This window comes from Sceloporus occidentalis, unplaced genomic scaffold, assembly GCF_023333645.1.
Source record: "Sceloporus occidentalis isolate IW3139 unplaced genomic scaffold, rSceOcc1.0.p SCAF_4, whole genome shotgun sequence".
NCBI lineage: Eukaryota > Metazoa > Chordata > Lepidosauria > Squamata > Phrynosomatidae > Sceloporus > Sceloporus occidentalis.
Window position 1 is genome coordinate 7,956,082 of NW_028316984.1, and position 23,919 is coordinate 7,980,000.

The 23,919-nt window shown below is 38.2% G+C and overlaps 1 protein-coding gene across 8 annotated transcripts in view; it reads left to right on the plus strand.

Annotated features, from left to right (window-relative positions):
• LOC149313473 (EH domain-binding protein 1-like) overlaps positions 1–23,919 on the plus strand; it is a 318,359-nt gene that overhangs the window by 241,623 nt on the left and 52,817 nt on the right. For 5 of the 8 annotated variants that reach the window (XM_089519151.1, XM_089519154.1, XM_089519158.1 and 2 more), the window contains 5 exons: positions 12,212–12,334; positions 18,005–18,132; positions 20,773–20,911; positions 21,080–21,186; positions 23,907–23,919. The exon at positions 23,907–23,919 is cut by the window's right edge and continues 111 nt beyond it. In XM_089519151.1, the coding sequence (XP_089375277.1) occupies positions 12,212–12,334; positions 18,005–18,132; positions 20,773–20,911; positions 21,080–21,186; positions 23,907–23,919 (510 nt within the window). The remainder of the gene's footprint in view (positions 1–12,211; positions 12,335–18,004; positions 18,133–20,772; positions 20,912–21,079; positions 21,187–23,906) is intronic. The other 3 variants (XM_089519155.1, XM_089519157.1, XM_089519153.1) reach the window with 2 other exon arrangements.

A 23,919-nucleotide genomic window follows, 5' to 3' on the forward strand; every position in this document is an offset into this window, starting at 1 on the left:
TAACTTTGTCCTGAATAGTTAAAAATCAGCAATATTTTATTAAGTGCCACTGCTTTTGTTTTATTCAGTTTTGTTTTATTTGTTTTCTTTTGTTTTGTTTTAGTTTTGTTCCATTTTAATTATTATAAATTTTATGATTTTTAGTAATCTTCAGCATCCTATTGTGGGGTGGATATATGTGTGATTGGTATAATTTAAAAAATAAATGTATTATACAAAATTGTACTTTTTTGAACCGTACAGAAATTAAACAGATTATCTGTAAGACCTTTCCAGACACACAGCTCTGTGATTCTATTGATAAGATTTTTCAGGGGAGGGGGAGATACCAGAAGGTAAAGGTACTACCTAATCACAGTTGCTTCCATACAGCTCTTCATTGCATCTTCAAAATATCGGTATTAAATTTTGCACAAGAACTGCACTTGACATAATAGTACCAATTTCTATGGAATGTGACTGTCAAATATTAGAAACAAATGTATAGAGGTTTGAGTTTCTTGACCCTGAATAGGTCAGAATAGTTATAGTGTACCACACTAGTGTGTTTTGTTGGATTTTTCGTCTCAGTTTAGTACAGTATATTCATTTTACCATTTTCTGTGCTCATTTCATTCTTTTTTTTAGCTGTTTTTTCTACATTTGAATTCAGTAGTAAAGAATTTGCGGACTATATCTTTTACAATTAGTCATTTTATGCCCCCAGATAAATTGCTATGCAAAATGAAATATCATTCTTTTGTTTCTGCTCAATCTTACCTTCATTGAATTTATAAGCACTCTCAAAGATAATCTTTCATTTGGCACAAGTACAAAATGTCTACTACCTTCTTTCCTCTCTCATATTGTCTCTATTGCCTGTAACTCATTAATGCACGATATTCATTCCTTTCTTCTTTAATAAGAAAAAACAGGTGAAGACTACAGTATTTGGCATTTTTCGAAAGAGAACTATCTATAACTATTCTCCAAACCTAATAAATATTTTATTTTTGAGCCATTTGGAAATTTGTGGTTGTAACTCTCAGAAAGTCTATTTGAATATTTGTGTAACATCAAATACATTTGATAGGGAAAGTTATTTCCTTCTGCTTCCTCTTAAGTGTATACCAAGCAGCAATCTTCAGTTTTAAAAGGTAAAGATTTGCCATTTGAAAAGTTTGTCTAGTCATGTCCAAGTGTAGGGGACAGTGCTCAACTCCATTACTAAGCCAAGGAAGCCAGCTTTGTCAAAGACAACTCTGTGATCATGTGGCCAGCATGACTACACAGAATGCTGTTACTATCTCACCAAAGTGGTACCTATTTATGTACTTGCACTCTTACATGGTTTCAAACTGCTAGGTTGACAGAAACTGGGGCTAGTGACAGAAGCTCAGTTTGTCACACGGTGCTTGGGTCTTGAACTGCTGACCTGCCAACCTTGCACTCATCAGAATCAGCATCTTAAGCACTAAGCCACCAGTCCCAAACTTGGCTTTACCTATCCATATTGTATGAAATGAATTTACATCAGATTCTGCAGTAAAACTTGCTATTACATTTTAATATCTGAGAGAAATCTATCTAATTTCTGTCTGCCAGTAGTAGGCTTCTATCAGTAGAATGAGAGGGAAACTTTCAGCAATTCCTCAGCCACCCCACCCCCTGAAGCCCCTACTCCCTAACCAACAGTGATGACCTGGTTAAGGGGGTGGAAGTGGTGGGATCCTTAGGCAGGAATGATCAAGTCCCCTAGAGCTAGTTATACAATGCGCCCTTGCCTTACGCGAGGATCCATTCCAGACCCCTCCACATAAGGCAAATAGCGCATATGCTTGAGCCCCATTGAAAATAATGGGCCTTGTGCACGGCGCACAGTGCGCATGGCACAGGCACGCATGCCATTATTCTCCCATTGCATGACTTTCAAAGTAAGCTGAAAGCCACGTAAAAGGCACCTGCATATGATGCGGGTGCACTGAACAGTAGAAAGGGGAAACCAGGCATAGTCAAACACACAGACTTTATGAAAGCTAATTTCAATAAACTTAGGGAAATACTGTGGCTTCATTCCCACTACCTTTTAAACCAGATTGCAAACGGCCCTAGAATCATAGTATAGAATTATAGAGCTGAAAGAGACTTCAAGGGCCATCCAGTCCAACCCCCTGCCATGCAGGAACTCACAATCAAAGCATCCCTGACAGATGGCCATCCAGCCTCTGTTTAAAGACCTCTAAGGAAGGAGACTGCACTACACTCTGAGGGAGTGTGTTCCACTGTCGAACAGCCCTTACTGTCAGGAAGTTCCTGCTAATGTTTAGCTGGAATCTCTTTTCCTGTACTCTGGAGCAGCAGAAAACAAGCTTGTTCCTTGCTCAATATGACATCTCTTCAAATATTTAAACAGGGTTGTCATATCACCTCTTAACGTTCTCTTCTCCAGACTAAACATCCCCAGCTCCCTAAGTCGTTCCTCATAGGGCATGGTTTCCAGACCCTTCACCATTTTAGTCGCCCTCCTTTGGACACGCTCCAGTTTCTCAACATCCTTTTTGAATTGTGGTGCCCAGAACTTGACACAGTATTCCAGATGAGGCCTGACCAAAGCAGAATACAGTGGCACTATTACTTCCCTTGATCTAGACACTATACTTTTATTGATGCAGCCTAAAATTGCATTGGCCTTTTTACTTCCCACTTAATCCGATTCCGAGAAGGGGGCCATGCTCCAGACCCATTTAACCCACGTCTTTTTGATTCTAATTTTTTCAGCTTCTTTTTTGATAAATCGATTCTGCACAAGTGGATCAGAATTGATTCAAATTTCCCCTTCTGCCAGCTAGAACTGAATCATTTTGAATCCATTCATTCATGAATGGGAACAACAAATGGGTTATTTTGATGCCAGGCAATGACAGAAAATGCAATCAGGGCAAGTGTAGTATAAACCACGATCTGATGTCGAATCAATCCATCAATTCAGATCACACACCAATTTATCTGTAAGAGGGCGACTAAAATGGTGAAGGGTCTGGAAACCATACCCTATGGGGAGAGACTTGGGGAGCTGGGTATGAAACCATACCCTATGGGGAGAGACTTGGGGAGCTGGGTATGGTTAGCCTAGAACAAAGCCAGTTAAGAGGTGATATGATAGTCCTCTATAAGTATTTGAAGGGGCATCATATTGAGGATGGAGCAAGATTGCTTTCTGCTGCTCCAGAGAATAGTCCCCGGAACAATGGATGCAAGCTACAGGAAAGAGATTCCACCTAAACATTAGGAAGAACCACCTGACAGTAAGAGCTGTTTGACAGTGGAACACATTCCCTCAGAGTGTGATGGAGTCTCCTTCTTTGGAGGTTTTTAAACAGAGGTTTCATGGCCATCTGTCAGAGATGCTTTGATTGTGAGTTCCTGCATGTCAGGGGATTGGACTTGGTCTCTTCCAATTCTATGATTCTGTGATACTTTACTCTCCTCTCACAGTCTGTTCTGGAGGGTTCCCCCAATCTACTGCAGCCGATTTCTGGAGAAGGCATAGGGAGCTAAGGAGAATAGGAAATCATTCATTATTTCTTCCCTTCCTGGGAAAGAATGCTTTCCACAGAAATGGAAATTCATTAGATCACATTCTTTTTCTAAGCATGTCAGTTTCTTCCCTATTAGTACAAACAGTGGTAGTTGTAATTTTCACTGGGAAAATGGCATGGGGGGATGGTTGCCCCTCCATAGTCCTTATTTGAATCCAGACTGCATCTGCTTCTGTTTGCAGCATTTTTAAATAGAGATGCAGTCACACATCTGCAGCTTCAGTTCTAGTTTTATTCTTGTCTTGTAGCAATCAGGGCTTCACTACTGTTTCCCCGCCCTCAATTTGAGCCATAAAAAACCTTTGCATGGCACTTCACTTTTGCAGCAGAACATAGTTCCCATCGCAGGACTTGTTGCAATGATGCTAGATTTGGATTTTCATGTAAGAGCTCTCAACATACCTTTAATCTAAAATGAATTCTTGATAGTCAAATTCTGTAATATATATTCTTATGTTTGATATCTTTACCTTTTCACCTTCGATTATTAAACTTCCCAAATCTGACCATTTGTCTGGAAATGCATCCTGTTACTACTTAATAGATTTTTCCCCATAGGGAAGCTATCAAGATTTGCTTCAGCTTACGTGTCAAACAAACCATGGCTTAGATATTCTCTCTGTCACTGCAGATAATTTTTCTTGGTCATTTACATGCTTTGTTCTTTCAATCTTAATGCCAGGATGTAAGATTATGCTACTTGTCTTCTGTTTTATTGGGTGTACATTAAAAAGAATGATACACCTTCCCAATTTTTCTGTCTATATAGAACTTCTTTGCTTGCCCATCTCATAATATTAGTTCTATTCAGGTATTTGACTCTTGTATTGCCCCAGTTTATGCATGGGGAACAGGACCATAGTGAGTTACATAGTGAGTAATTTTTTTGTTTCCAGTTGTTCAAGGCTACATAAGAGATACTTCAGAGAAAGGAAACAATTGCAGTTTCCAACATGTGTTAGGCAACAAAAAATATTTCCAAAAACAGAGTAAATACAAGAATAATGCAGATCTTGTTTCAATGGCCTATATGATAGACGGCTAGCTAAGCTTAATGGTTATGTTCTCACTGAGGTGGCCACTGAGGTGAGCTGTATTACTTCATTGTTATTGTTAACTGCCATGGCAGAGACCTTATGAATGAGAGAAGGACCTAAATACTCTAAAAGCAACAGATCCAACATAATCTTGGAAGCTAAGCAGAATCAGCCCTGGTTAGTATTTGGATGAGATACTGTCAACAAATACCATTTGCTGCAGGTTGTATTTCAGCAGAAAGAACTCACAACACCACCTCCAAGTATTCCTTGACTAAGAACCTTATGACATTCATGAGGTCACTATAAGTCGATAGGCAACCCGAAGGCACATGCATGCACACACACATGGATGAGAGACCTCCTGGAGTTTTTTATACAGTGGAAGGGGGAAGTCAAATAATTAGCTATGTATTCTAGACTTTAAGAAAGCTAATTTCAGAAAAGTTAGGGAAATACTGGGGATGATTTCATGGTCAAGCATACTATAAGAGAAAATATGCAGATGATCCCATACCACTAGCAGAAAATACACTAGAGTTGGAATTACTATTAAAAAAAGTCAAGGAATAGAGTGCAAAAGCTAGATATGTTTAGCATGGAGAAGAGAAGGTTAAAAGGTGATACATAGCTATATTTAAATATTTTAAAGGTGTCATATGGAAGAAGGAACAAACTTGTTTTCTGCTGCTCTGCACACTAGGATATAGAGCCGTGGTGGCGAACCTATGGCACGCGTGCCCTCCCTGGCACATGAAACCATCTCTGAGGGCATGCAGAGACAGTTGAAGACACCCCCTCCCCATGCCTTTAACTGTCTCTGGGGAAGTCCCACCCCCGGAATTCCCCCTCCCCAGCACTGGGTGATGCCCATGCGGGAATGCCATTGAGTTGGGCACCCAGTCTCTAAAAGGTTTGTCATCACTGATATAGAGCAATTGATTCAAACTACAGAAAGAGAGATTCCACCTAAACATTAGAAAGAACTTACTGATGGTAAGAATTGTTCAACAGTGGGTTGCACTACCTCAGAGAGTAGTGGAGGTTTTCAAACAGAGGCTGGATGGCAATCTGTTGGGAGTTCTTTGTTTGTGTCTCCCTGCATGGCAGGGAGTTGGGCTAGATGACCCTTGTCGTCTCCTCCAACTCCATGATTCTATGAGGTTTGTTTTCTTAATGTTCAGTTGTAAACCTGCTTTTGCACTCTATTCCTTGACTTTTTTGAGTCACCATTCCAACTCTATGCTACTTTCTGCTAGTGGGGTATGGGATCATCTGCATATTTTACATTTTTGCTGTATGCCTCCTTCCTCTAAATCTAATCTTATTTTCTGTTTCTCCATATTTTGTCTTGGCAACCTCTTGTCCTGAGTGCAGGTTACACTTCAGGAAATCAAATGTTATGGCACACCCATTTCTTTAAGAATTATCTGTAATTGTTCATGATCTACACAATCAGAGGTTTTGCTATAATCTATAAAGAGCAGGCTGATGTTTTTTCTGAAATTATTTGGTGCACTCCAGTATCCAATGTATGTTTGCAATGTGAAATCTAGTGCCTCTTCCTCTCCTGAACCCAACTTGGACTTCTGTTTTTTTCTCATATGGTAAAAGTTTTTGTTGTAGAATTTTGAGCATCATTTTGCTTGCCTGGCAGAGTAGTGCAATGGCCCTGTGCTTACTGCAATCCAGGATGTCTCCTTTCTTCAGGATTTGAATATATATTGAGCATTCCCAATCTGTGGGCCATTTTTTTTTTACAGTTTTTAGTTAGAACTAGAATAGATTCTGTCTCTGTAAATTGAAGCAGCTCTGTTCATATGCCATCAGTTTCTGGTGATTTCTTCCTCCCAAGTGCTCTGAGTGCAGCTTTACTTATCTTAAAAAGGTTCATCTTTGAATGAATCTGTCATCCTTTAATCTCTGTTATATATTTCTCCTTTGCATTGTTTGATAGTCTTTTTATTTCTACTTGTTCATGTAGTGTGTTCCCCTGCTGGTTATACGGCTTCCTCACTCTTGATTTAAATTTCCCTTTGATTTCTAAGATCATCTGGAAGAAGTCTCTTGTTCTTCCTTTTTTGTCATCATCATCTATTTCATGGCATTGATTATTATAGTAGATCTCTTTGTCCCAGCACACAAGTCATTGAAAACTGCATTCAAGTTCTCATCCTGTTGTTGTTGGGTTGTTGTTGACATTTTTACCTTTTCCTTTTGTTTCTCATCTGCCTTTCACAGCTTTAAAAGTTCCTTCTGTCATCCATTGAGGTATCACTTTCTTTTTGACTGCAGATACAGTTGACCCTTGTTATACGCTGGGGTTTGGTTCCAAGATCCCCCGTGTATAACAAAATCCGTGTATGCTCAAGTCTCATTAAATATAATGACATAGCAAAATGGTGTCCCTTATAAAAAATGGAAAATCAAGGTAAATTTATACTTTTTTGGAACATTTTCAAACCGTGTATGCTTAAATCCATGTATAAAAAATCTGTGTATAAGAAGGGCCAACTGTATAGTCTTTTTGCATTCCTCTCTAACAATGTCCCTGGCTTCAGTCCAGCGGGCGCACTATATTGTTATTATTATTGTTGTTGTTGTATTTGTATCCTGCTCTTTTCCCAGAGCTGGGGTTCAGAGCATAATACAATTAAAACATAGAAAAGTGATACATTAAAACAGAATTAAATTGTTACAATATTAAAATAGATTACTTATTAAAAGAATAAAAATACAGTTAAAAGATAAAAAAAATTAAAACACTTACAATGATACAACACCCTATCTGGTCCTTTAAGAATCAGCTAGCCTATTTGATTTCTATATTGATCATTGGGTGATGTCCTTGTATATAGTCACCTCTTTGGTTGCTTTGATTAGTTTGCAATGAACAAATTGTTGGCCTCACAAAATTCAATCAGTTACTCTGAAGGCCCATATATAATCTCATGTAGATATGCTCCTCTATATTGAAAAAAATCCTTCAAAGGAATAGGAAGGAACATCTGTATAATGATCCTTGTCTGAAATCCAAATTAGTAGTAGCAAACACAATTTATCATCTTATTTAGATTATCTATTATTGCTTAATTTTATTCCCTCTCTTTTCTTCACTGAGCTCAAGGTGGCATACATTGCTCCCCCCATAACCCTTAATGAGGACTAGAATCTGAATACCCTGCATCATTTCTCTTAACATTCAAATCACTACAGCACACATTAGCTCTCAAAAACAAGAAATCCAAGACCTATAGTGTTTAGACCCTAGATTCTCATTTTCCTTGCCATTCTCTTCCATAAACCTGGAAAATGCGAGTTCAGCTAAGCTATAGTCTACAGCAAACATTTCTTACCAGGAAAGAATAAAACTACTTAAGTGAAAGCTTGTATAATAGAGTTGGAACTATTTCAAAGGAGTGTTCTGTTTCGTACATAAGAGCAGTGTTATCTGTGTCTTACAGCTTTTTTAACATCTACTTCAGTGAACTTCAGCAGTGTTTTGCATTCCTCAGCTATCCAGTATATTTTCTAATTATCATTAGCATTCATTTCATATGCCAAGCACATGGTCCAACAAGATTCTCTTAGTCTTCCATCTCTTTCTTTTCCTCACTTCCTTGTCTGTTGGTGCCCATACCAAATTTAAAGAGAATGTTTTCTCCAACAAAGTCTTGATTGCTGCTCTTAGCTGAGAATGAGATTGAAAACCTGACTAGATATGGCAGAGTTTATTCACATGATAGAAAGACATTTAAAAAGACAGAGAGGCCCCATACAGACAGGCCAAAATAAAGTTGCTTCAGGTCACTTTGGAGGTATGCTGTTTAAATGAAATCCTAAGGACTGGAGCGCAGCTTTAGGGAAGCTTCCCGGACTCTTAGGACACATGCATCATATAAACAGTATACCTCCAAAGTGACCTGAAGCAACTTTATTTTGGCAGTCTGTATGGGGCCAGAGTCTTTCCACCCACCATCCCCCATGTGGGTGAGTTCATTCTCCCTTTCTGTTCCTTCTTGTTCTCAGTCTCCTCGTGCAAGTAGTAGACATCAAGAGTAAATGGCAAGAACCTAGGAACTATGGTAGTGGCATGCATATCCTATGAGAAAGAAATCCAATCAAACAAAAGGGTAAACATGAATGACACAAAAGCTAGGCTTAGATCAAGATAAATATTCTCAAAAGTGCAAATGGTGAAAAATCAGTAGGCAAAGCTGTTTCTAGAAGCCAAGAAAAGGCAGAGAAGGGGTGTCTTTAGAACAGGGGTAGGCAACTTTGAGAAACTGGGGACATACAGACCCACAACTGGACTCTAGAAGGCAGCAGCCTTCCTGTCACCCTTCCCACAATGTTAAACTTTTTAAATCTCAAAATGTTCCTCAAGAAAAAAAATGCCCTAAGAGACATGTTATGGGGAGCATATAACTCCTGTATTGAAACAGCTTCATTGGCTACCGGTTAGCTTCCGAGCACAATTCAAAGTGCTGGTTATGACCTATAAAGCCCTACACGGCTTAGGTCCAGACTATTTGAAAGATCGTATCTCCCCATATGAACCACCTAGAGCCCTAAGATCTTCAGGAGAAGGCTTTCTCTCGGTCCCACCACCATCCCAGGCTCGCCTGGTGAGGACCCGAGAGAGAGCCTTCTCAGTGGCTGCTCATTCCCTGTGGAACTCCCTTCCACAGGAGACTAGGCTGGCCCCCTCACTGCTGGCCTTTCGTAGGCAGGCAAAGACATTTTTGTTTAAACAGGCCTTTTGAGATCTGGCAGACTTGTTTTTATTGGTAGACAAGAGGGTTGGACTTGGACTTTTTAATTTTAACTCTGTATGTTTTTAAAAATATATATATTTGTAATTTTTATATTTTTATGATTTTAATTGTATTATTATTATTATTATTATTAACCTTTATTTATGAAGCGCTGTAAATTTACACAGCGCTGTACATGCAATCTTTTTAGTTAGACGGTTCCCTGCCCTCAGGCTTACAATCTAAAAAGACATGACACAGAAGGAGAAGGGAGTGGTGACGGGAAAGGGTAAGAGGTCCAGCAGTTCCTCTCTACCTCCGAGGCCTGGACCAAGGCAGATGGACTGGAGGGAGGGCTTGGCTCCAAAATGGAAGGTTAATCATTATCCAGGGAAAATACATACTCACAAGTAGGATAATACATATACAGTACATAGCAATACAGGAAATGGATCGATAAACAGCCAACAACAGAACATCAGATAGTAAGCGACAATTATGCGATGCCTGGGAAGGCTTCTCTGAATAGGATGGTTTTCAGCTCCGTTTTGAAGCTGGTTAAAGAAGTGATGGCTCTTGCTTGTGGAGGAAGAAGGTTCCAGGAGTGAGGGGCAGCAAGTGAAAAGGGGCGAATCCGGGATGGGGCAGAGGAAATCCTGGGCTGAGACAGGAACCCTTGACTACCAGAACGGAGGGCCCTGGTGGGAAGGTGAGGAGAAAGAAGGTCTGATAAGTAAGGAGGGGCCAGTCCATGGAGGGCTTTGAATGTCGACAGCAGGAGCTTATACTGAATGCGGAAAGGGAGAGGGAGCCAGTGAAGGGATGCCAACACAGGAGAGATGTGGTCAGAGCGGTGGGTGGAAGTGATAATGCGTGCAGCTGAATGCTGGACAGAGATTAAAGGCCGGAGGTGAGAAAAAGGAAGCCCAGCCAGGAGGACATTACAGTAATCGAGTCGTGAGACCACTAGGGCATGGACCAGGACAGGATATAAATAAATAAATAAATAAATAAATAAATAAATAAATAAATAAACAACATGGGTGTAAATTTGCTGCATGGGGTCCATTTTGACCAATTTTTTCCAAAAAAAAAATATTGGGGTTGCTCGGTGCCTCAAGATGGCCTTGGGAGCTGCATGTGACTCTTTGACCACTCTTTGAAGGGGGAGCATTTAACCGATGGAGAGGAAAAATTTTTATAGTAGCTTTAAGACAAAGCAGTATATAATTTTAAAGATTGACTTCATTGAGTGCTAAGGCATTTGACAAAGCCTGAGTTTGGCCATTTCCTCCCAAATTACAATTGAGTGGATCATAGAATCGTAGAGTTGGAAGAGACCCCAAGGGCCATCCAGTCCAACCCCCCTGTCATGCAGGAACTCTCAATGAAAGCATCTCTGACAGATGGGCATCCAGCCTCTGTTTAAAGACCTCTAAGGAAGAACTGGCCTACTTGGAGTTACTGGACTTGGAGTTACTGTGGCTGTCGGTTCACAACCACAATAATGCCTGGTAATGCATTGGTCTTCTTAACTACTGCTTTGAGGGTTGTTCTGAGGCTTTTCTTATTATTGAATGTTACTGAGGTACAATACACACTGCAGAAATAATCCAGTTTGAGATTGCTTTATCTGACCCTTCTCAGTGCTAGGGAATCCTGGGAATTACAGTTTATTGTGGCACCCAAGCTCTCTGACATAGAAAACTAAATGCCTCACAAAACTACAGTTCCCAGAATTTCCTAGCACTGAGCCAAAGCAGTTAAAGCTTTCTCAAAGTGGATTATTTCTGCAGTGTGTTTTGGACTCAAGAAACCACTGTTTCTAGCTGGAATTCTCTCTGGTTCAAATGGATATGCACATTCCAAGAAACAGAAAACAAAAGTTGCAGCAGTTATATATCCTTAAGGACGAGCAATTTTTTCCCCCTAGCACATCTTTGCAGTTCCATTTCAGCCCAGAACCAACTATATGTCACTCTGGTCATTATTTTAATATCATACTGTATCTACTAATTGCAATGCCCAGTGGGCTGGCCTAGAACTCTGAAGTAACAGGTTACAGATCATTAGTGACATGTAATTAATTCTTTCTCCCAATAATTAACATGTACCTGTTAACATGTAATATTACCTGTCAGTTGAAAATCAGTGTGGGATATTTTCTCTCCTTCTGTAGTATAACAATAACTTTTAGTTTCTTGCATAGTTATGAGGATGTGGCCTCACTAAATGATGGAGGAAGAATATCACATGTTTCAAGTGGTGGCCTGTGTTTTAGAACTGTGGCCAGGTCCAGTTGGGCACTTAACTGATGGAAGGTAGATTCTGGAATAGGTGATTTTCCATATATATATACACAAGCCTATCTAAATGTCTAGAAAACATTCCAGAGCAGAAATTCAAGTAGCACAGAAGGCAGGTAGAAGGTGAAAAGGAGAATGTCTTGTTACGTGTGCTGCACCTGGGTGAGAAACCCCCTCTTCGTCAATCTTCTGACAAGCTTCTTCAATCACTAGTAGTACTATTGGATCCTGGCCTCTATCTGTTTTTTTTTTAAAAAAAAAGCTCTGATCAGAACAATAAATTTAAACTGAACATATCTACTTATGGCTTAACAAGTTCCCAAGGAAGATATTGATACTCTATACATGTAATTGATACTGTCATTAATCAAGGGTGTGATTTTTGTATAAACAGTGTCTGGATTTCATTTACTTTTTACTTTCTGTGCCACAAATGAATGTGCTTAGCTGAGACTAAAACAGTAATGTTTTAACTGTTATTTATGAATGTACAAGACAGAAAGCACTAACCTTACTATGGCATATTGTTACAGATGGGAATCAAAATGATAATACTGAGATAGTTACTAATGAGAAGATTCCTGAATGCACTGTTACCAGTGGTGGTGGTGGTGAAGATCAACATACTAACCTAGAAAATGACCTTGATTCTGATGGTAATTCAACTAATAGCTATTTTATATGGTTTGCGTGACTAACAATAGTTTCATTAGCACCTCTTGTGATACATTAGTCTAATATTTTATCTCTTTCAAGCCTGTTTAACTCTTGGATTCATTCTTTTTATTAAACCCTTTTCTGATTGTTTAACATTGTTCAAATTAATAATACCATGTTCCTAATATCCCTAATATGCGGTGTTAAAACATTCCAGCAAAGTGACCATAATGATGTTCTGGGTGTATATTTCTGCTGTTCTGTAGATCTATTTGTTGTCAATAATGTTGAATGTAAATGTAGTTTGAATTTAGCAAACAGTATCTGGGGTTTTTGATTATTTATTTGTTTGTTCTTGCTGGTAACTTATGTTTTATGATTGACTGATTTGCAAAATAAGAGCAATCATGCTGGAAGGCTAAAGCTACGATCCTATGCCCACTTACTTGGTAGAAAGTTTAAGTGATGTGGGGTGTGAACTAAAATTTCTTCAATCATGCAAACATTTTTATTTTATTTTTATTTTTTTTATTTTTTGTCAATTACAAGATACATGCTTAAGGTAGCAGTGGAGACATGACAGTGGTGGTGGTGGGGGGGTGAATGCAATGATAAAAAATATGCAGTATTGTAAGGGGGAGAGAGTAGTCTTTTCAAACTGCTCTTCAGAAGGTAAAGGTAATGGTTTCCCCTCTGATGTGATTGTTTAGACGTATCCAACTGTAGGGGGCAGTGCTCATCTCCATTGCTAAACCAAGGGAGTCAGCATCGTCAAAGACAATTCCGTGGCTGTGTGGCCATGATGACAAAATGCTGGGGCACACAAACACTGTTACCTTCTCACCAAAGTGGTACCTATTTATCTATTTGCACTTTTACATGCTTTCAAACTCCTAAGTTGGCAGGTACTTCAGAAGGTACTACTTGGTATAAACTCATTTATGACCTAACTTGAACTCTGTGAGTTAAACCCATTCAGAAATATGTTTATGTTTCACCTTCTGACATTAATAGCAGATTATTTTTTAGACTTGGGCCCAGGACATACCTTCTTGAAGGTCCAGGCTGGCAGCGGCAGTTTTTCCACCAGAGGGAAGCCACAGCCGCCAAACCATGCAGCTTCCCAGCAGCAGCGTAACCAGTGCGCCACTGGTTACGTAAGTGTTACGCGGTGCCATGCAGACGCTGCATGGCACTTACGTAACAATGGCAGTGCCCATGTATACAGGGTGCTGCCATTGTTACGTCGCCATGATGTATTAGGGTTAGGGAGCATGTACATGGTGCATACTCCCTAACACCAGCACCGGTATGCCACTTGTTGGTGGTTTGTACCGCACCTTGTTTATGTTAATGTTAATCTCAGCTGTCTGCCTTACAATAGATTTCATTTAGGATACAATTCAATCTTCCTTCTTGAGATCCTGATCCAGACTACTACTATACAATGAGATATAAGCTGGTTGCAGTTAGGGAAGACTCTCTCTGACTCTCTGGAGACTCATGGGAAAATTACCATGATTTAAACAAGATGTGAAGAAGAGAGATACTGAAAAAGAATTCTGTGATATCTTTCACACTAACAAATCGTTTTCTATCATAGCAGACAATGGCCAGAATCTTCTTGGGACACTACAGTAGCATACAGATACTTTCTCAGGGCTGTGTAAGTACAGTTCCTAGTGCAGCCAATTGTTCTGCAAGGACATATACATCCTTCTCTTACACTTTTGACTTGGTGGTGGGGAGCTAATCAGCTGTTGTGCAGCAAGTGAGCTCAATACCGTGGTGTCTGTTGCACAACTGTGGTATAGGATCCAGCATAAGTGTGATGGTGTATATTTATGTTTCATTAAAAACAAGGAGAAGTCAGGAAAAGGGCAGCTGTGAAAAAACTAGATAAGATCCTAAAGAGAAAAGACATACAATTGAGCACTAAAGTCAGAAGTGTCTAATCCATTGTATTCCCCATCACCATGTATGGATGTGAGAGCTGGAAAGTGAAGAAAATGGATAGGAAAAGAATCAACTCATCTACTGGAGAAGAATGCTGAGCATACTGTGAATGTCCAAAAAGACAAACTAGTGGGGCCTTGAACAGATCAAACCAGGAACCCCCCTGGAAGTTAAGATGCTGAAACTGAGGCTGTTGTAGTTTGGCCATATCATGAGAGGACATGACTGACTTCATCAATGCTTGTTAAGGTGGAGGGCAGTACAAACTAGATGGTTAGGCTTAATCAGGGAGGTCATAAGCATGTATCTGCAGGGCTTGAGCAGAGCAGTAGAGGATAGAGGGGCTTAGAGATGTCCCAACCTTGGGGTAGCTATGAGATGGGGCTGACTTGACGGCAATTAACAACATCAACAACAAACAAAAATGAAAGGATCATGATCTAGTATTGATACTCCTCTAAATTGAATGTGGCCTTTTGCTTTCAAATTGTAGGTGGTAGGATTTCCCCCCTCATTTGCAAGTACAGCTCCTGAAGAAAATAGGGAAGAAAACTTCACAGTGCCCTCAGTGGGCACAAGGAGCAATCTCCCCACATTTTTGGCCCTCTTTGGGTCATTTGTGCCCCAAGAGACCTTTTGTACACCAGGAATTGACACAGAATTCATCTTCCATGTCATTTAATGTCGGGGAAAAGGCTGTTTCTGGACATAAATGTAGCAAAAATTGTTTCAGTCTAAAACAAAAATTAAATTCAACCTTGAGACTGCACTTTTACATTCCTGTTCTAGACTGCTCTTGACTTTTTTTGAAAACTAGACTGAATACAAATCTTTAAAAAAAAAACAATTGCTTCATTGTTCACTGCAATTTGGTCTGAACCAGGTTCATATAGTTTCAAAACATAATGATGGAAACAATTAATTGAAAGGAAAAGCCTTTGAATAATTAACACATGCAGCTTTAAAAAAAAGACAGAGTGGCAATGCTGCCAGTTTGTAGTCTTTCTTGGGTTCCCATAAGATTATTTCATTTACTACAAACCAGATCTTAGCTATTTGATTCTTCTGATTATTTCTGGTAGAAAGGCTGGTAGTTAGTGTCTTGAATGGCTTTACTTCTGGATCTTCAGACATTCAGGGAAAATGTGATCAAGCCCCAGTGTTTTCATTCCTTTCTGTATTATTTGGTTACACTCTTTTTCTAGCAAGGATCTCTTTGTATAACAAAACATCCATTCTCCCAATAATCCTTGCAGCTCTGCATATCAGTGGGTCAGTATTGCTATCCCTCTATTGTAAGGAATGGGTGGGGGACAGTTTGGCTTGCCTAAGGCTACTCAGTAAGTTCAGAGCGCTCACTTAACCACTACGTTACTCTAGTTCTCCTTTCTGTGCTTAAAACTGTTATTATCTGACAGTGTATGTGGAATTCAGAGTCAGCCCTGTTCGTCTGGATCAGTATGCAAAGGATCTTATAGCACCTTTGAGACTAACTGTGAGAAAGAAGGAGATTTGAGCAAAGAATAAAAATACAGCAGCACATAAAACCTATTTAAAAAAGCAAAACAATTAGAACAATGGTAAGATCTAAAAACACTAAAAAAAAAATCTTCTTTAAAATGTCAGGGAGAGTTAAAAGACTGAAATGGTGGTAATGTAGCCAAAAGGAGGGAAGTGCATTCCACTGATGGAATGTTACCACTGAAAAGCCTTCCTTCCTTGCAGCCACTCACCTTGCTTCATTTGGCAGGATCACCTGGAAAAGGGCCTTGAGTGGGTCAAGTAAATAGATGTGTAATCCTTTGGAGGGGGGGGGGGGTCAGAATAAGATCCATATTTTCCTATTTAAATATTTGATGTAATCATCACAGGATACAACTAGACGGGTCTTAGGAGACATTTTATCAGATTTTTGGCTTTGCTTTCTTTTCTTTTCTTTTTTAATGTTAACTGGCAGCTGAAGGAAAGGGGGATTAAACCATAGCAACTGAGGGAGAAAAGATCATTATGAAAACAGAACAATGGACCATTGGTTAACTCCACCTTCTCCTGTGCTATCATCATGAACTGGCTTCCTTTCCCCTCATCCCATTGCACCTGCTATATATATAATATATATATATATAATACAGTATATATAATAAATAGTATATGTTTTGATAATGGATTTTCCGGTAGCATGTCTGATTTTGTCCATAATAACCAAACCCTTCAATCTGTAACCTGTGTAGTGATAGCCACACTCTCTCTTTTTCATAGAGAATCTATAGCTTTGGGCCCCCACCTGTCAAGACCACATACAGCAAAGTTTCAAAAGCAACAAATCACTGTGCATGTGTGAATTAGGATGTAAAGGACTCAAATGAAGAATAAATCTGTCTAAATCTCTTACTCTCACACACCTTTGATTGACCATAAAGTTTATTTACTGAGCGATATGTATGGATGTCTCATGTAGTTCCTTTATGGGACATTTGACAGAAATTTACAGCAGTTGCAGTTACTCTGCCTTTGCAACACTGAAAGTCTTTAGTACCATTTCAAAGGTGGAAAGAGATTACTACTGACATTAGCACCCCAAGGGAGGACAAAGCTGCAATCTTACTTGTTTGGATAGTAGATTAGGAAGAAGACCCTAGCAATCAACAGACAGTATAAGAAGTATTAAGAACCTCAGCACCAAAACCAGGACATATCAGTTAGAAAAGCTAAAGTTAAATAAAGGTGGATTAATTTATTGTTTTTTAACTGGTGTTATGCTCTTTGAACTGATTATGTATTTTTAATTGGTGTTTATGTTTTTAACTGTTATTTGTCTATCTGTTGTGTTTTAATCTGTTGTTCCCCACCTCAATCCATACAGAGAGGTGAATAAGAAATTAAGAATAAGAATTGTTGTTGTTGTAATAATAGAAATAGAAATAATTTCTTGTATTTCAGCTACTGTAGTTACATGATGGCTGATTCACTTATGCATGTGCCTAATTTAGTGCCCATAGTTTGCTTTGAGGTTTTGCTTGTTGGGTAATGTATGTTTGTTCATTTTTAAATGGTATATGCTGCCAGCAAGAAAACACTGATTTTTATAGCATTAGAAAATAAAATATATCCATTTGGTCAGGTGTTTGGTCTCTTTCAGACATGCAGGTAGGTTTTTAATGTTGCAGATCTCCAAATAATAGAGGTACAAGTATGAAATTATCCTACTTTGGGGTTTTTTAATACCTTAAAGAGAGCAGTTCGCCACTTTGTCAACGCCTTGATCCTAAGCATAATTGCTCTGAATTGTTCAGCTGACTTTGGCAGGAAGGAATTTCAGGTTAAAAAAAAATTAATATGCATCTTATTTATTACTATCAACCTTAAATTCTTTTATTTGTAAAGAGGTTCCATGGAAATCACTACATTTTACATCTACGTTACGACATTTTCTTGATTCCAGTAGTATGTGAAATTCACATAAAAACAGATGGAAGAGGGGTATCTACAGTCAACTTTTTAAAACAGTGGTTTTCCCACATAATAACAGAGAAATTATCATTGTACTGGAGCTTACTTAAAGTTCTAAGTTCCGTATTCAGTTTCCAGTAGAAAGATTACAATTGGATCAGTGCACATGCAAGCTATTAAATTATCATTGTTATAGGGATTCTACATCTAAATGAATCTCTCTCTCTCTCTCTCTCTCTCTCTCATGATGTTTGCATATTTAGCTGAACAGAACAGTAAGTTGGCGGATTTGAAGCTGAAGAAGCTCCTAGAAACTCAACCACAAGTGGCAAATTCACTTTCCAGTGCTGCTCAGAAAACAGCTGTTGATAGCATGGAGCAAGAGTTTAAGGCAAGTTTTTAAGTAAAGCTTTTGTCTCAAGACCAGTCACAGTACTTTTGATTTGGAAGAATTTCAAATAAAATGTGTTCTTCACCATGAAGTTAAACTCAAAGTGTTATGACTGTTGATGTCTGCATGCAAAGGGATCTTGTAGCATCTTGAGACTAATTGAAAGAAAGATGCTGGTAGCATCAACTTTCATAGACTTGGGCCTACTTCCTCAGATGCATGAGAATGTGAAATTATATAGTAACATCTAGCTATATATTAAGAAATGTGACTTCATCATATGGTTGGTGTGTGGTTATTCTGAATTGTTCTAGCATTCATTATTTGACCTATAGTTATTAAAATAATAGGATTATTAAGGTACAGGAGGTAAAACACATTATCCTACTCCCTTTGAAGCCAATTCTGTCATTTACATAAACATTAGCAAAGCCTTCATTCAAACCTCTTGTAGCAGTTTAAATGGTTGGTTTTGCTTTGTCGAAATCAGACTCTTGCATTTGAAAAAATATATATTCTGAGTGATTTCGAGGTGAGAATTGGAAAAAGTATTGTCTGATATTTCTTAGGTAATGAGAAAATACTCCCACATTGGGGGTGGGGGTTGCTTGTTCTCTCATGTCCAGTCTCTGTCTCTCTGTACACTGATTTTGATATATTCATTGGTACATCATATCAGGTAATTGTCTTCATTAGTCCACAGCTATTAATACTAAGTGAAAAGATTGTGATGGGCGTGGGGGTAGCTCCACTTCTGTATAACTTTTCACCCACCTGCTGCAGACTGTGGGTGTATACACTGCTGACTGAAAGGATTTCCTTCCCCAGATACAGAGATGCTTTGAAGTCCCAAAACAATGACTTTCATTGCTTTTTCCCTTACACTGTCGGTTCCTATAAATTGGTGATGAAAGTGTGTGGCAGCAGCAGAGGACTTTCAGTCTCTATCTTTGAACAAAGGGAAGCTTGGATCAAGTCTGATTTTTTTGCGTTCAATTTAGCTTTCTACAGTGGATTTAATGCAAAATGAAGCTGGCCTCAGAATAATACAATGGATTGAAAAGGCTAACTGAATTAGTGGGCTTAGAGGAATACATTTGTAAAGTGGCAGAAGTCCCTAGTCATAAAAAGGCTTCTTAAAATAGGATTTACTGGCTAATCGCACTGATATTTTAACATGTTGCCAGGCCTAAAAAATTAGTCATGTTTGTTTATTTTGGTAAAGACCTATGTTTCAACTGTCAGGTGGTGGCTGTATGAAGAGCTAGAAGTGATTCTTTTCTTAAAAAAGCAAAATCATAGCTGCTTGATGGTTGAAAAAAACAGCTCTAACATGTGTGAATGCTTTAAAGAAATAAAAGCTCAATAAGCGGCTCTCCATTAGGTCAGTACAGTTCCAATAAGGTGACAGAAATAATGCTTCCCACTCTAAATATACATTTTGGTATTAAAATTAGCCTGTTTTATTTGCTTTTTGCTTTTTTATGCTACTGCAACAAAAAGGTAGCTAGAACTAAACATTTTTAATGCTGTAAGGGAGAATATGTGGTGTCCATCTGTTCTCTTAGAGCTTTCAGCATTGAGTTGGATTTGTGTTTTTTTAATAAAATGCAGTTTACACATTTATAAATGAGGCTTTCTGTATTTGTGGAAAAGGATAAACTGTTACCTTCCCTGGAGGATTCTGTATCCCAGGCCTCCTTGAGGCTAGAGAATAGGCCATTGGAGAACTCCCTCATTACCAATTGTCTCAATGCAGAGGAAGGGCAAAGTCTTGGTAGCTTTTGATAACCAGTTTCAGTATTCAGCAGGCTTAGCTATTAGTCATGCATCTTAGCCTTTCCCTATTTACTTTCAAAACACTTAATAAAAATAATAATAGATTAGGTATAAAATGAAATATTTGTTTGGTACACAGCACCTCGGTATCTGCAGTTTCCACACACCATAGTGGTCTATTCTTCTGGGATATTTCATGTTGATGGACCCATTTGAATTTGTTACCAATATTAACATAGGAAGCTCTGGAAAACAGGAATTGTTGTTTCTTTGGCTGTAAAGGGCTTACTTACAAATCTGGATTTGGAAAGTTATAGCTGATAAAATACAGTTTGTTGTGGTAGGACTGTAAAATTACCCTTTATTCTCCATCCTCTATTAGTCGTTTATCTCCGTGGGCATAAAATTAGAGATGAGTTTTCATCCTACACATCTCTGGATCCATTCAGGATGACAGAATCCTTTACTAGGGTAAACACTGTACACAAAAGACTAGAACCTGTCCTGTTTAAAAATATTGATGATATTGAGAGATACACACAGTGCTGCAAAGGCTTAGTATTAATATGTTGTACCCAATGAATCCAAGTTGAAGAAAAGTAATCCTGCTTGCCCAAAAATACTTTGGCTGCTGTTAACTGATCATAGTCTCTAGCAGCAGAACCCTGGTTGTACTTGCCAATTTTTATTTTTCCAGATATTCATTTTAATGCTCTTTTTTCTGGTTGCTGGTATCATATTTATCATTTTTATCTGACACAAGTAATCTGAGTTGTATAACTTTTTGCACATAACAATTTCCTTCTGAAATATATATTTTCCTATTTGTAACTTTCATAAATGATTTGGATTTTCTGACAGAATGACACAGAAGAGCATCGTGCTGAGAGGTTACAAAAAGCAACAGAACGGTTTAGAAATCCTGTTGTGTTCAGCAAGGATTCCACAGTCAGAAAAACCCAGCTTCAGTCATTCAGTCAATATGTTGAAAACAGACCAGGTAGGCAAAAATCTTCTGAAACGCTCTCCCTGAACTCCCCATCTTATGATTTAGTAATATTTAACAATAAATATATTAAAAACTAGATAATGTAAGTCCACATTTCAATACACAAATATCAAGTATTATAATAATTTTACATGCCTTTCCTCTCTTTTTTTTTTCAAGAGATGAAAAGGCAGAGATCAATACAGGAAGATACAAAGAGAGGAAATGAGGAGAAGGCAGCGATAACTGAAACTCAGAGGAAGCCATCAGAAGATGAAGTGCTTAATGTATATTAATTTTTTGTCTGGTTTCATGATTGCTGATAATTCTCAACTGTATGTGGAAATAGTGCCTTTATTTGTTAAAATGAGATGTTAGGTTTTCTTAGATGTCAATCTCCAGTGCATTCAAAGCAGAGTGAGAGGGGTGCGCTGTTGAATTAGTCTGCAGCGTGGTGATAATTGTCAGATAAAAAAATGAATTTTTCAGAGTTCCACAGCTCCAGCTTCCTTGAGACATTTCCATCAGGGCACTTCCCATAAAGAGATTCCAGTATTGATCTACCGGGAGGATTTTAATTATTACAATAGCAGATACCGCAGAGCTGCAGTTAGAGGAAAAAGTCACATGAGACCTGCTAGAATTTCTCAGCCAACCCATTTTGTTGGCTTGGGTTAATGGGTGTTCAACCTTTCCATTATCCAGATCAGCCGTGAATTACTAGCTGAATGATGTTTGCATTAATATAATATATATGGTAATTTCTTCACTTAATTAACGGGGAGGTTCAGCTCAGTAGGGGTATGGGCTGATCATGTGTAAAATTGATTTGTGAGGGAAATATTTGATAGACCGCAGGGAGAAAGCAGCTTTTGATGGACAGCTGCGGGACAGAAGCAGGAAGAACAAGTTTTGACCTGAATATGTTTTATTTCTGTTTTCCTTCCTCTTTTTTCTTTTTTCTTTTTCTTCTTATTTTGTCTGGAGGCTTTTTTTTAACAATAGTCATTTGATGCTGTCCACTATTTGTCTAATATGAAGTATGGCTGAGGAACCATCCAGAGAATGTGAACTCTCCTAATTCTTATTCTGAATGCCTACTTGTCTTAACATTTACCAGCTGATAATTTTTTTTTATTTAAGAACAGTTGTGCTTTAATAGAGCTGAAGAGGTCTTGCTCAGCAAGTTTATAATATATATGCAAATAGTACATATGAACTCTTGGGATGTTTCATCCTGACATAGCATTCCTTTTAATCTAGTAATGTTCTGTAGAGTCCTGGGAGCTAGCATTGGCAAAGTTTCGTATTCTTTTCAATTAACCAGAAAGGATGGTAGTTACCTTTCATTATCATTGCTCCACCCACATTTGTTCTTCTTTCATGTGCTTAACAGCATTTAATTTTAGAGAACTGGGAATGAGACAAGTATATTAAGCTTTGTTTAGAAGAGTTTCTGCTTGTTTTGGTGCATGTGGGAGTATATTCCATAAATTTACATGCCTACCTACATTAAAACCTCTAAACAATGCATTGATTCTGAGAGAGATACCACACAGTGAACTTTACCTCAACAGTATCATTTCATATTGAGTCATTCAGCCACTATTAAAGTGGTGGAATAGTTTAGTGTTGCAGCCGTATAATCCAGCAACAAGTGAGGCAGCCGTAAGGAAATACCATATTTTCTACCTTTTCCTCAAAAAGTAATATGTACATATACGTCCCTTTGAAAAGACAAATGGATTTTATTAGACTGCAGAAGACAATTTAATTCCCAGAATGAGCTTATGAGCTTTAACCTTAATTTGACAAGTCTTGATTGGGCACCACAAGACACTTATTGGTGATTCCAGAGTAAATCTTGGAGGGTTTTCTATGAAAGAGTGTCCCTTTTGCACTCTAGTTCATCTCTTCATCGCCAAAGAAGAAATTCGGGTGCAGGCCTCCTTTCAGTCTCTTGTTTCCTCAAACACTGTTCCAGCATAAAATTGTATATTATCATGAACAGAAAAAGAATCTGTGCATACAAGCTAGCCTGAGAAACCACATTTTAATTTAAACCATAAGTAATTTTCATTAGCAGCATTCAGCATTTTTTTGGACATGTGAAAACTTTAGAAGACATTGGGATGCTTGTGTGATCCTGAAATTTACATCTTCTCTTTCAACTTTTTTTATCTGGTTATCTTTTGTCATATGAAGAATGTAGAAAGGCAACAACTGTGTACATATGAATTTGGGTTGAGCCAGAATTGGAGTGCAAACATTTTTCTTCTTTATGGAAAGGCTGTACCACAAAATCAGTAAATCAGACTTGTTACTAGTTCTCATGATAAAACCTGTAATGCCCGTAATTGGCCATTCATCTCTCTTGCCCAAGAAATTGATTCTAGAAAGAAACAAAAACTGGAGAGGGTTTTACTATTATCTTTCCAGAGTGGCATCCTTAGAATTTTTGCAAAAGATAAACACAATAACAAAGTGGAGTTCTCAGCAATTCGAGTATGTTTAGAGTTTTTGTTTAAATTTCAATATTTCTGACTTTAGCTTTTCTTCCACAGTAGTTACATTATCTATATCAAAACACAGTGACTAAAAGTTAACTCTGTAGAAATAAAATAATGTTTCTGGGATCTTTCATGGTTGAAAAGGTTCTTCACAGGTTAAACTCAGCTGTGCTAAAAAAAAAAAAACCCACTTTGTTTGGATTCTTCTTTGAGCTCATATAGGATATTTATCTCAGAGAAAGAGCCAAAGAAAACTTATATAGAATTTTAAAAGTCAGTGAAAAGGTTTGAAGCTGAAATCTAACCTTCAATGAGAGGTATTTTATTATAGCACACCTCATATTAAAATTTGGCAACAATGTGAGAATAATGAATTGTGTTTTTCAGTTTTGGTAGTAAGGATGATATTTAGGTAAGTGCCTTACTAAGTGTTTCTGGAAGGGAAAAATGCAACTTAACAAGTGATGTATTTTCTTGTTGTTTGTTCTCTTTAACAGAAAGGGTTCAAAG